We start from the raw sequence: 13,652 nt of genomic DNA, 5'->3' as shown, positions 1-13,652 counted from the left end.
CATGTGGGCACAAAACTCGCTCGTTCCCTCTCTGGTTATTCAGTGAAACGCATCGAGGTCCTACTACGTGCCGGAATGGGGGCCCGTTATGGGTGTGTTTCCGGAGCCAGCCATCCTGCCGCTTTGGGTGGGGCTCTGGGCCTCGGATCCTGCCTCCGTCACCGGGCCCCTGAGAGAGGCAGAGCCACCAGGTGAGGGGGCAGCAGGCCAGACCTGGGGCCTTTTTGCACTCTGACGTCCTGGGGGTTCGTTCGCCTTTGCTCCGAGGGATGCTCGATAGCTGCGGAAGCTCGGTGGACCCAGCTTCTCCATCGTGGCTCCCTCTTTCCTTGTCTCTTCCTGTCTCTCTGTATCTGGTTACATGGTTTGTCTCCGTTCATACCTGTGTAGGTCTCTGGCTTTCTCGGCGCTTCTGTGTGTGTTTCTCCCTCCATATGTGTGAGGAAGGGGGCGGTCTTCCTGCCTGCAGGTCTCCCTCCATTTTTCTCTCAATGGGATTGTGGCCTCTCTGTGTCCCTGCTCCCTCTCTGCATCTGTCTCTCTGTCTTTGTCTATTTCTGTCCGTCTGTCTCTCTGCCCCTCAGCCCTGTCTTCATCCTCCCCTGTGTGTGTCTCCTTTCTTCAGGTATTTCAGTTCTTTCCTGCCCACCCCTATCCCCAAAATAGCCGGATTCCAGAGGAACCCGGGTTTTTTTGTTCCCTCTTCTCTTGGTTGCTCCCCACACCAGCTGTCTGACCCGGGGATGGCGTTCAGTCCAGAGGCTCTGTTGCTGGAGTGATAGTGCCTGATTTCCCTGGGGCTCAGTTCCTTTTCTTCAGAAGGGAAGCATTCACATCTGTGTCTGTCTGTCTGTGAATCTGTTCTTCTTTCTAAAACCCTAAAGAAAGTTACAAAAGGTTTTCTTGAACATCAGTGCACAAATCTCTTTAAAGACCAGCACATGGGGGGCTCCTGGGTGGCTCAGTCAGTTAAGCATCCACCTTTGGCCTGGGTCATGATCTTTCAGTTTGTGGGTTCGAGCCCCACATCAGGCTCTGTGCTGACAGCTCACAGCCTGGAGCCTGCTTTGGATTCTGTCTCCCTCTCTCTCTGCCTCTCTCTCTCTCTCTCTCTCTCTCTCTCTCTCTCTCTCAAAAATAAACACTAAAAACTTTTTTTAATTAAAAGAAAAAAGATCTGCACAGGGTCTGACGCCAACCCTCTCTGTCTCTCTACCCTCTGATGCCCTGGAAGCAGGTAAAGGTAGCAGACTGGATTTGGACTTGTGTGTGACCCTGGGGAGACATGCTGATTTCTCTGAGCCTCACAGGCTGACCCTGCATTCCCCCAGAGCCAAGTAAGTCACCCACAAACCCGGTCTGGCACAGGCTGTTGGGTAGCGGGCCCTCAAGTGACATCAGCTCCTCTGGACCAGAGCAGTGGTTCGTGTCCAGAATGCATTCCTTCCTTCCATTCATTCATTCACCCATTAAGCAGCATGGCAAGAGATATCCACGGCCAGAGACCACCGGCTGATCCTAGAGGCCCAGGAAGCTGCAGGTGTGGGGAGCTCCAGATCAGTGTTACCCAGACACCTTGGGGTAGGGATGAGCAGTGTTACTTGAGGACCAGCAGGAGCCCCTGCAGAGTGAACTTCCTAGAAAATACGGTGTCGTGGGGCGCCTGGGTGGCGCAGTCGGTTAAGCGTCCGGCTTCAGCCAGGTCACGATCTCGCAGTCCGTGAGTTCGAGCCCCGCATCGGGCTCTGGGCTGATGGCTCAGAGCCTGGAGCCTGTTTCCGATTCTGTGTCTCCCGCTCTCTCTGCCCCTCCCCCGTTCATGCTCTATCTCTCTCTGTCCCAAAAATAAATAAACGTTGGAAAAAAAAAAAAAAGAAAATACGGTATCGTGGGCCACCTTTAGGCCTTTGAAAAACCACCCGATGAAGTCCAGGTGGTAAAAAGGGGCACAGGTAGCCGTTGTTTCTAAATGTTCCTCCGTTTGTTAAATAGTCTCCAAGGAGGGGAAGGCGAGGTCGCAGCCAGCATGGCAGTATGTTGCCTTTAGGCTGCAGTCATGGGAAGGATAATATAAGCTTTTCTTACATGTTATCATCTTTTTACTTTGGATTCTCACATTCCTTAGTCCATTCATAATCCATTTGTGAAAACAGGCTCACATCCTACATGTCTTAGCACTTCAGGCGTTGTCCAGGGCTGGCATGTGGGGGGGTTTTAAGGATGCTGGGTGGGTAGGTGGATGGATGGATGGATAGTTGTGTGTCTAAAGGGACACGATTCGTCCAGGCATGCCCCTCTCATATAATCACCGGGAAAGCCCAGAGTATTTGTGATTGGTTCGGAGGGAAGATTAGAGGGTGGTTAGGATAACCCTTTCTGGTTGCTGCTCAGTCTGTCTGCAACAAGAGCCAAGATGGTAATTATCTCCAGGATCGCAGCTACTGACTGAACAGCCAAGGAGCCAAAGACGCTGGGATCCACCACGAGTGCTTAAAAAGATGGGCTCAGAAGCTTTGAGCTGAACTTCCTAAGGTGCCCCCTAGCTCTGCAGGCAGACCGCTCACCCCTTCCCCACTCCGAGGGCAAGCTGAAGACACTCCTATCCTAAAACATGTGACCGTTGTCTTCTGTTTGCCCCAGCTGGCTGAGCCCGTCAAAGATAAGGATTTTTTTCCCTGAATTTTATTTTACTGGTACCTAGCACAGTATTTGGCAAAGAGGTACAGGCTAAATTAACATGGCATGAATCACCAAGTTGATAGTTGGAAGAGTGGGGGCATGGGTGATTTGCTTTGAGGATGCTGGATGGATGGGTGCATGGATGAATGGATGCTTGGTTTTCTGGATGATAAGCTATTGAGTGCTGTGCTGGATGGGTTGTCGAATGGTTTGCTGGATGGGTGGTTGGATTTCGATGGATGGGTGGATGAAAAGGTGGGATCTTATTGGCCATCGAGAGTCAGCCTCCCACATAACATAGGAATCCTTCCTGCAGTGCCTATGATAGGCCTTGAATGCATGTCTACCTAGCCTTAAGGACTAACTTACAGGCTATTTCATTAAAAAGCAGAATTGAGTAGGGGTTGTTTTGTTTTTTATTTTCTCTTTTAGAGAGAGTGTACATGAACAGGGAAAACGGGCAGAGGGAGAGAGAGAATCTTAAGCAGTCTTCATGGTCAGCACAGAGCCTGACACGGGGCTTGATCCCTTGACCCTAGGATCGTGACCTGAGCCAAAATGAAAAGCTTGACACTTACCCGACTGAGCCACCCAGGAACCCCTCTGGTGTTTCCTGTCCTCTCCTCAACTCAAGCGGAATTGTCATAAACTTTTCCAAAGTCTAGGTGTGGTACCGTAGTATATATTAGTGTTTAAGGACATAGGCTCTGGAAATGGATCCAGATTTGAATCTCAGCTGAGTAATTAAAGCATTGTGACCTTGAATAAACAAATCCCTTGGCCTCTCTAAGCTACGGTTTCCTCACTTGCAAAATGGGGATAATAGCACTATCGTGCAGGGGTTGTTAAGAGGATTGAGTGAAATAATGAAGGGCAAGGGCTGGTCGGTGCTCAGTGAAACATATTGTTATTATTATGGACCAAAGCAAAATGTACCCTCCTATCGCTTTTTTTTTTTCCAGCGAGAACCAGATGTGTGCCAGATCCTGTTATAGCATTGAGTGTTCATTGATAAACAACACCGAAATAGCCTCTCATCTCCTAGAGCTTATGTCCTAGTGGAGTGTTCAAACGATTAATAAGTAAACAGATAAACAATTTCAGATGGTATTAAATGCTACGCAGAAGTTGAGATACGGTGAGGTGAAAGAGAGTGATGTGGCTGGTGGCGGCAGGTGTTCTTCTGTTGAGCTGTGAACTAATGACAAGCTACAGCCATGCAAAGATCTAGGGAGAGGGGTGTTCCAGGTAACAGGAATAGCCGGTGAGAAGGTCCTGAGGCGAAAATGAAACGGCTCAAGGAAAAGAAAGAAGGCCAGGTAGCAAGGTAGACGGTAAGGCACGCAGGGCGCAGAGGGCCTCAGGAGGTAGGTCAAGTAGGCCGTAAAGGCTGGGCCACGTGATCTGGACATCATCCGTGTTAATTTCATCCTGTCTTCTGGAACAGCATAGAAGGAGCCATGTTCATTTGGCAGTCGCTCGGCTTTCCAGTGACAGCGGCAGGCTCCCAGTCTCCAGAGCTCCAGACTAACCGCTCCTGGTTCTCTGTTTTCCAAGCTGACATCCTGGGACACCTGCAACGTTCTGGGTCTCATAAACCTAGAAGCCAGAAGAAATCAAGTTCGACCCGAAGGCAGTCAGGCAGAAGAAAGGCAGAAGATCTCTAGTCAAAATTGTAATGAACTAACCCAGCAGGCTGTGTTCCTCCTTGAAGCCCTGCCCTTGGAGTGTTTGCAAGGGAAAGGAGGAGAAAAGGAATCTTTAAGGCTCTTCTAGGGTAGAAGACCTATGGAACCACGTAGATGCAGGTGCTTCTGGTCTAGCATCTGGGCTTTCAGAGAAAACCAAGAGATGATGGTGGCTGACCTCCAGCAGGACTGATAGAGCTAACTCAGGCGGGCTCTTTAGGATCCCATGACTCAGCAGTGCCTCCTCTGTGTTGGCTTTTCTCTCAGAAAAAAAATCTCTGTCCAGGTGGGGATAAATGGGCTCTTAGGGTCTTGCAGTTTTGTGTATTGCAGAAGGGGAGCCTCTCTAATCTACTTGTTGCAACAAAAGTCTGGAACTCTACTGTCTTCTTGGCTAATTAGCTTCTTTGGGTCACACATCCGTCTCTGAACCGTACAGACTGTTCATTGCCAGAGAGATACAGTGTTCTGATTGGCCAGGCCTTAAGCTCTGTGACCTTCCCTGTCATCGATAATGGAGACCCTCCCCATCCATGTAGACTAAGGATGGAGGAGGGGGACGATGCCCCCCCAACGTCCTGTGTGACAGAGTTTTCATTTTGGGAGATGACTTAGTTCTAGAGACCTTCTGTGTGACATTGTGCTTAACATGAATAATACTCGGCTGTGATCTTAAAAGTGTAAGAGGGCAGATACCGTATTTTCTCTTCTTACCACAATTTTTACGAAAAAAGGTGCTGTTAGGAGGAGAAGGAAGAGTGGGTGCTGGACAGGCGAAGCCAGCTCGTGTATCTTGTGTTTTCCGGCTCAGAAATGCCTCCTCCTTCCCCTGCAGTTCAGAGACACGGCTCTTAGACCCCTCATTTCGTCCCGCCTTGTTCTATAGGTTAATACGTGTGCTTAGGTCTCCGTCAGCTTTTTTAAAGCTTCTTGGGGTTTGGAACCCTGCCTTTGTGGACCTCGCGGTCCCCCACATTTGTACCAGGACGTTGTTAAGTGTCCACGACAAGCTTAGTTAAGCTGGATTAGGTGTCAGGGCCCAATGTGATGACCGTGCCTTTCAAATAGTCCCCAATTGAAGCATTAGAGAAACTCCCTGTCTCTCACCAAAGAACCTCTGGGCCTCACCCACCTCTGTGGTCTCTTGGGTTGTCCCCAGGCAAGGCCAACAAGAACGTTCAGTGGGACGAGGATTCAGTGGAGTACATGCTGGCCAACCCAGTCAGAATCGCCTTCGTCCTGGTGGTCCATGGCCGGGCCTCTCGGCAGCTGCAGCGCATGTTCAAGGCCATTTACCACAAAGACCATTTCTACTACATCCACGTGGACAAGGTGAGGAACTCCTCCCCCGCTTGCCACCCCTTGCTGCCTTTCTTGGCCCGTCTGTCTGCCCCTCTCCAAGCTGCCCTGCCTCTCAGGCAAGTCTGATAGTCTAATCAGCTGCCTCTCCTTGTAGCATTTGGTCTGGGGGAGAGAGAAAAAGACAGGCACAGTGTGTGTGTGTGTGTGTGTGTGTGTGTGTGTGTGTGTGTGTGTGTTTCAAAGTCCCCAGTTGTGACTTTAGACTTTATCTGTAAACGTTGTTTTTCTTACCTCTTTTTCCTCACTGCCCCACTGCCCGATACAGTGCCTGCCGCTTTGTGAGCGGGGCTATCCCAGGGGTGGGCACACATGTCCCAGAAAGGGCCAGATGGTAAATATTTTAGGCTATGTGGGCTCTACACTCTCTGCTGCAGCAACTCCACTCTGCAATGTAGCGTGAAAGCAGCCATAAGAAATGTATAAATGAGTATGTGCGGCTGTGTTCCAATAAAACTTTATAAAAACCCCGCAGCCGACTTATGCCTGAGGTAGAGGTTTCTGTTGGTCGGCTGACCTGACACGATTATGTCAGTAGTCGAGGAGGAAAAACGGGATGCTTGATCACAGCAGGACTTTGGGAAGGTCATGGAGAAGTTCCATCCCTCAACATACACACCAGGTTTAGACACGGTCGTACTTGTTAGCTTATTATTCTCAGACCACATGCCTCAGTCTTGTATTAAAATGCAGCATCCCAGGCACCAGCCCACACAGAGTGAACCATCAGCTTAGAGGTGGGGCCAGGGAATCTGCATTTCAAGTACCTAAAACAAGTTTTTAAAAATAATAAAGTTTCACACAGCCACATAGAAAGACCCTGCAAGCCTGAACCAGTTACTTGGCAAAGTCCAGTATGTTCAGAAGCCCTGTCAACTAGAAGGGAAGGGACAGAGAGAAGCCAAGGGGCATGTCTGTGTGTTTTCTGGGCTGCTGAATTGTCCCCTTTTCTCTCCTGGGAAAAGCGCTCTAATTACCTACATCGGCAAGTGCTCCAGTTTGCCAGACAGTATGACAACGTTCGCGTCACCCCCTGGCGGATGGCTACCATCTGGGGAGGAGCCAGCCTCCTGTCCACATACCTGCAGGGCATGCGTGACCTCCTGGAGATGACCGACTGGCCCTGGGACTTCTTCATCAACCTCAGCGCAGCCGACTACCCCATCAGGTAAGGCGGCCTGTGGCCCCAGGCCCGCCTGTGCTAAGGTCTTGGCTTCCTCTTGCTTTCCTTGGTCCGAGCTGTGAAACCAGAGGCAGAGGCACGTGGCGGCCGGGCTGGAGAAGCATTCTGCCTCCATGAGATGCCGTGGAGACCTTACACTTGGGGTCTTCTGGCCTGGGATCCGCACTGGACCTGAGCATCACGGGTGCGTTCGTTCACTCATTCAGCTAGTGTTTATTTACTGAGGGCACGGTGTCCCCAGCTCTATTCAAGGGTACACAGAAGAGACCACAAAACCCCTACCTGTGGGGAGCTTCCATTCAAGTGGGGGAGACCACAACAAAATAGTACGGTGGCATGTGAGAAGAACAAAGCAGAACGAAGCAGCAGGAGAGAGTTGTGATTTTAATGAGAGTGGCTGGGGAAGTCCTTATGGAGAAGAACAGGAGGAGGGGTGAGTTGCTCTGACTGGGAAAGTGGTCTATGCGGAGGGAACTGCGGCTGCTGGGAATGCGCCTGGTGTACTTGGGGGGGGGGGGGGCGGGCACAATGGGGCTCAGTGTGGCTGGAACGGAGTATGCAAGGGATAGAGTGCTAAGAGGTCATAGAGATTCCTGCAGTGACATGATGTTCGTTCTAGAATCTGGGAGTCACTGGCATGTTTGATTAGAGGCAGGACAAGGTGTTGGAAAGGGAAGCAGAGTGGAGGAAGGGAGGTCAGTTGTGATAGGCCCGGCAGAGTCACAGACGTGTGTTTTTGGGCTATTGGACGCCCACGGGTCTCTGTACTTGGTCCCTAACAACTGTTAACAAAACAACGGTTTGCACACATTTAAAAATTGGGAGGTTTCACGTGAAAGTATCAAATGGCAAGCTATTCTCCAATGTCTGCGCGCTGTGGGCCTGCAGGCTGCCAGCCACGATTGTGTGGAGCTGGTGGGGCGGCCAGCAGCCCTGAGGCACTGAGAAACTGAGATGCCACCAGGAACATCTGTCCCTTGGCCCAAACATTGATCTGCTCTTTAAAATAGGCTGTAAAAAAGGAAACTCCTCTAGACGGGGGAACGGGGAGAGAAGGCAAGAAAATGAAGTGTATTTCCTGCTGGAAGGCAGCTCTTTGCTTGGCTGTGTTGTGTCTTCCAGCCTGATTTATTGGTGGGGCTAAAAAGGAGAAGAGGACAGAGAGCGAAGGGCGGGGGGCCTAACTTCCTCTGGTGGCGCGAGGGTATTGGGTGAGGACAGTACTTTCCACACAAGAGCCACATGAAGGCATCTTTTAAAAAAAGAAAAAGAAAGAAACGTTTTGGGGCACCTGGGTGGTTCAGTCCGTTAAGCATCCGACTTCGGCTCGGTCATAATCTCGCGGCTGATGAGTTTGAGCCCTGTGTCAGACTCTGTCCTAGCAGCTCGGAGCCTGGAACCTGCTTCGGATGCTGTATCTCCCTTTCTCTGTCCCTCCCCTCCTCATGTTCTGTCTCTGTCTCTCTTTCTCAAAAATAAACATTAGAAAAAATTTTTTAAAAAAGTTACCAGGGCAGTTTTCAGTTTACGTGTGCTGAGAACATTATAGGGAACCCTCACGTACACATCCACATTTCAGCTGGAATCAGGTCGTGGCCAGTGCTGACGTGTCTGTGCCATCACCCTCTTCCCGCGGCCCCACTGAAGCACTCCCAAGACACCATGTAGTTGTGTGTGTGTTTCCGTATACCTCCCAGAAAGATAAGTTCTTTTAACCTAACGTTCACAGTATGATCACACCTAAACCATATACATAATGTCATCAAATATGGAAAGCACACATCTCCAGGAGTTTGGGTTTTGAATCAGGAACCAAATAAGATACAGGCATGGAGGGATGTTCTCTATTTAAAGCTAGAAATCGTCTCCATCTCCTTCACGATGCGATTCCTGGTGCCTTCCTTCCATCCTTGGTTGGTGGCATCTCATTGTTGGCTGGGAAGCCCTGGGCCCTGGCGGGAACCTGGGGATGGCACACTCTTTGGCCAGTTTAGGCAGGGTTCACCTGGCACCCTTGCACTTGAGAAAAATGATCCTTAGAAACATACCTATTTTCTTTTGTTCATAGGATAGCAAGGCAAACAGATTATGAAACATGGCGGGCAGATTCTTACTTATTTACTTACTCATTTGTTCAGATGCCCATTCCACAGACATTCGTTAAGCAACTCCTATGCTAAGCACTAATTGGGCATTTAGTGAGCAAAAGCGCCCCAGGCCCTACCTGGTGGAGCAGGTCCCCTGCCTGTGAAGGTGGAATTAGAGGCGCCATGCAAGGTGTGAAAGAGCTAGAAAGCAAGGGGATGACTAGGGGGTGGACATGGTCAGAGGTCAGAACATCTCAACTTGCAGCTTTAACTTGAAAACTGAAGGATTAAAAGATTGTCAGGCAAATGAGACAGAGATCATTCTAGAGTAGGCCCTAGATCATTCTAGACTGGGCACTGATGACATATTGAGTTGGATGACTCTTTGTTTTGGGGACTGTTCTGTGCACAGCATGACATTTAGCAGCAGCCCCTGGCCTCAGTCCACTAGATCCAATAGTGCCTTGCCTCCCCACCCCCCCACCCCCCCCCCACCGACTCATTTGGGACAACCACCGATATCCCCAGACTTTGCCCAATGTCCCCAAGGGGCAGAAATGCTTCCAGTTGAAAATGCTTCTTGAGAGAACAGTCTGGTCAAGACATGGGTCCAAGATGAACTTGATGCATTTGAGAAATTTATAAATGGATGGAATATAATAAACAAAAGAATGAGGAGATGTGAGTATAGAGAAGCACCGGGCAGGGGTGAGTTAGGACCTCCTCCCTCTGTCTTCCAAGAAAGGACTGAGTTCATATGTTGAGCATAACGTCTAATGAGGTAGACACTTCCTTCAGCTCCCAAAGCAAACCTCTTTTACACAAGGGCAAACTGAGACCCAAAGTCATGTGAGAAATACATTGTAGATTGGAAATGAGAACCAGTTCTGTCCCATTCCAAGGTTGGTGTTCTTTCTGCTTCCTTGGGGAAGTCAGCCGGGCCCAGAGTGGCAAGATGGCCCCAGGCTACCTGGACCACAAAGCAGGAAACAATCCCATCCCTCAAGCTGGGCAAGGTAGTGATTGTAGGGAAATGCCTTGAGAGAAGGTCCTTGGAGGTGGAAAGGTCACCTCTTGTCCCGAGTCTGATCATTCCTCCTCTGGACCTCCAATGCAGGCTGAGGTCATCTCAGCCTAGATGAAGTTGTGGCACTCGGCCAGAGACCTCTTTAGGTCCAGTGGGCATTCTTGTGCCCAGGGCCCTGCCTGGGAGACTTCCTCCAGATCTCGAGGCTGCCCCCTAGGGGCCCAGTGTTGATTTGCCACAACGGTAGACACAACCAGGTCACCTGGGCCAGGGTGTCAGGATCTCTAGCACTTACACATCCCCGAGGGTGGGTGCTCCGAGTCCCATCACTTGGCTTAGGGTTTGAGTCCGTGTTCCGCCAACTTCACTAGCTGTGTGACTATCTGGAAGTAAATTCGGTCTTTGTAAAATCAGGGTAGGGTAATAGAACCTAACAAAGTGTCGGGCACTTACAAAGGGCTCAGGAAATGTCAGCTGTTAATTCTTGACCTGAATCCAAGGCTGAACCTCCTATATTTCTGAGGGGCCCAGAAATACTTTGCTAGACCATGTGCCAAGCCTATTCTGGGTTCCAGAGAAGGGACTCTTGGTATTTTTAGCTGCTTTAGCTTTAATGCTCCAGGTCTCTCCGTGCCTCTGTCAGTCTGTCTTTCTCCCCCTCTACCCTCACTGTTGTCATTTCCAGCACCCTTCGCCCCCCACCCCCACCCCCTTCTTCTGCCCACTTCACTTTGCCAGCCTCATGGCCAGAGGTACTTTCTGCATCAAGCACTGCTGGTTCCTCCTGCTGTTGTTTCTGGGAAGTCGCCCCACGCAAAAACATATGAATTTTGCAGATGAATGGTTTTATCCTGGGCAACTCTGATAGGCTTTCACTTCCCATCTGCCGCTCCATCTGTAGCTTCCAAAACCACTACTTCTCCCGTCCCAGGAAGGGTGAGCACACTTAGCAGCCTTCTCAAAGGGGCACGAGTGCCCAAGTCAGAAGCTTCTAGGAGGTTCTCAAAACTTCGGGGATTTCCGAGGGCAGAGTCCACCCCACATGGCTAGTCTGAGCCATCCTGTGATTTGACCTCACCTCCCTGTGTCCCCTGCCCAACTCTAACTGAAGGGCCAGACTCTTGGCCTCTCAAGTCATAAAGACTCACTGATCTTTACAGGCTCCTAGCCTTGTTTGGGCCCTGGACACAGACAGCCTGGTTGGAGATTCTGAGCCACTGCCCTGGCCTTGGGGACCGTGCACGTTGCCTCTGCTTTTTGCTTCTCAGTTTGTCCACCTAAGAAAGGGACACAATGTTAGCACCTATTTTATAGGAATGTTAGGAGGGATCAAGGAAATACTACATCAAGGGCTTAGCACAGTGCCTGACACTAGAAAATTCTGGATAAATACAGGCTATTCTTATTCCAGCAGTGGAATCATGAGGGCTTCACAGGCGGGACTTCATCATCAACCGAGTTGCTTCCTTTGTTCCCTTTACTGAAGAAAAGACTGGTAAAATATTACTTGAATTCCCATCTCTTTTAAAAGTGGGAAAAGCAAAGTTAGACAATGAAGTCCAAATGTCTCAAGAAAACAGGACAGAACCAACTTGTTTGTGACCGTGAACTGTAGCCCTGTATTTGGAATATGCAAGCTAAGTGTGTTTAAAGAATCCAGACCCTCCTGCTGTGCTGTGATGTGACATGACGTCCTGGCCCGTGTAGGCTCTGGTTGGTGTTGGTTATGGCTGCAGGGCATGGATGAAAATAGATATTTCAAACGCCGAGGTCCTGCTAGGCGTCGAGTCTTCAAAGGACACGATGGTTTTATTGAGTATATTGAACTTACTTAGGCAGGAAGCTCCAGTAGTTAGTATCCTCTAGTTAGATGGGCCTTAGAGACAAAACCAAAAATATTTCTCACTGTTGCTGGTTTGAGCTAGTCGTGAGAGACCCCACACTCACTGTCTATCCTACACTAGGCCCTGTGTCCCAGACAAAGCAGATGCAAACAGAAGGAGGGTTGAGTGTGTCCATGGCCCCTCTGAGGCTTTCTTTCTTTTTTTTTTTTTTTAAGTTGATTTATTTTGAGAGAGAGAGTAGGCGGGGTAGAGAAAGAGAGGGAGAGAGAGAAAATGCCAAGGAGGCTCCGCACTGTCCACGGCACGGAACACGATGCAGGGCTCGAACTCACAAACCGTGAGATCATCACTTGAGGCGAAACCAAGAGTCAGAAGCTTAACCAACTGAGCCACCCAGGCACCCCCAGGGCTCACTTTCTGTCTGGCGTGCAGGAGATGTGCATGTGTGCATGCATGTATGTGGCAGGGGAAACAGTACTGAAAATTTTCAAGCTAAATCTGGGATCTACTAATTCTGCCTCTTGCGGATCCGCTGCAGTAAGGTCTAACCCAGTGGGGCCCACCATGTGGCCACAGAAGTTACACCTGACCATAGACCCAAAGTGCTGTCATGAGACAGCAGAGCCCCAGGCCAGGAGCATTAAGAGCAGATCTGTGGTGCCTCAGCAGGAAGCTCCAGCTCATGACAACAGGAACTGGGTGTGTCAGGGACTTCTCTGCTGTTCTAGACCAATGTTTACATAGGACCGATGGAGCCGAACTCACATCCAGATCCAACAAATACCTACTGTGCACCCACTGTGTGTTAGGACCTCTGCTGAGGCTTTTAACATACACTTTGTCTCAATCCTCATTCCTCAAAATGTAACTTCTCCTGTGTAAGAAAATTTAAGGAGGTTAGTAATAAAACAGAACTTCGAGTAAATTCTGCAGGAAGTCAGACCCTGGGTAATCTTCACAGCACAGATCCTGGTCAGCCTATGATTTGAAGTTACGTTAACCAGTACGGATGCCCAGGCATCTGTGTACAGTTGCTTCCCTGCTTTTCATTCCGTTGGTTGCTCAGTGATCTTTCAGTGCTCAAAGAACTCCTGTTGTTAATAGCAAATCGCAACCACAGCGAATGCATATCCCTGGCAGAATTCTGAGTGTTTGACATAGTCCCGACAGCAGCTCTATGACGTACACACTTTGAGTATCCCCATTTTTCAGATGAAAAAACTGAGGCACAAAGATAATTAAGAAATATGACTAGGAGGATGCGGCCGGTAAAGTGGCAGAACTTCCCTTTTTTTTTTTTTTCTTTTAATGGGGGCAGAATTCATTTAACGTGTGATTAACCATTTTGGGGAGTTTGATCCCATGGCACGGAGTGCATTCACCACCGCTGTCCGCTTCTAGAACATTCTTATCATCCCAGGAGGAAACCCTGTGTCTATTAAGTAGTCCCTCCCCATTCACCTTCCCCAACCATTTCCCGTCAACCACTAATCTGCTTCTATGGATTTGCCTTTCCTGGATATTTCATACGAGTGGAATCATACGATGTGTGACGTTTTGCGATTGGCTTCTTTCATTTGGCGTGTTTTCTCACTCATCCACATCGTAGCATGTATCAGTACTTCGTTCCTTTTTATTACTGATTTTGCTCTTCGACTGTCTGGATATATCACAGTCTATCTGTTCCTCAGTTGATGGACCCAGAATTCTTAGGGCTGCCCACAAGCCCTGTCTCTTGGTTTGGATTGTGCTGTGTGCCATGAATGGAGGGCCTCGTCTGGCTTA

The 13,652-nt window shown here is 49.5% G+C and overlaps 1 protein-coding gene across 3 annotated transcripts in view; it reads left to right on the top strand.

Moving 5' to 3' along the window:
• XYLT1 (xylosyltransferase 1) overlaps positions 1-13,652 on the top strand; it is a 278,553-nt gene that overhangs the window by 189,680 nt on the left and 75,221 nt on the right. For all 3 annotated transcript variants that reach the window (XM_040458947.1, XM_040458948.1, XM_040458946.1), the window contains 2 exons: positions 5,527-5,699; positions 6,692-6,894. In XM_040458947.1, coding sequence (XP_040314881.1) covers positions 5,527-5,699; positions 6,692-6,894 — 376 coding nt within the window. The remainder of the gene's footprint in view (positions 1-5,526; positions 5,700-6,691; positions 6,895-13,652) is intronic.

The sequence above is a fragment of the Herpailurus yagouaroundi genome, unplaced genomic scaffold, assembly GCF_014898765.1.
Source record: "Herpailurus yagouaroundi ecotype Mexico unplaced genomic scaffold, PumYag 222, whole genome shotgun sequence".
Taxonomy (NCBI): Eukaryota; Metazoa; Chordata; class Mammalia; order Carnivora; family Felidae; genus Herpailurus; species Herpailurus yagouaroundi.
The sequence above is the reverse complement of the archived record's forward strand: the minus strand, read 5'-3'. Positions and strand labels throughout refer to the sequence as shown.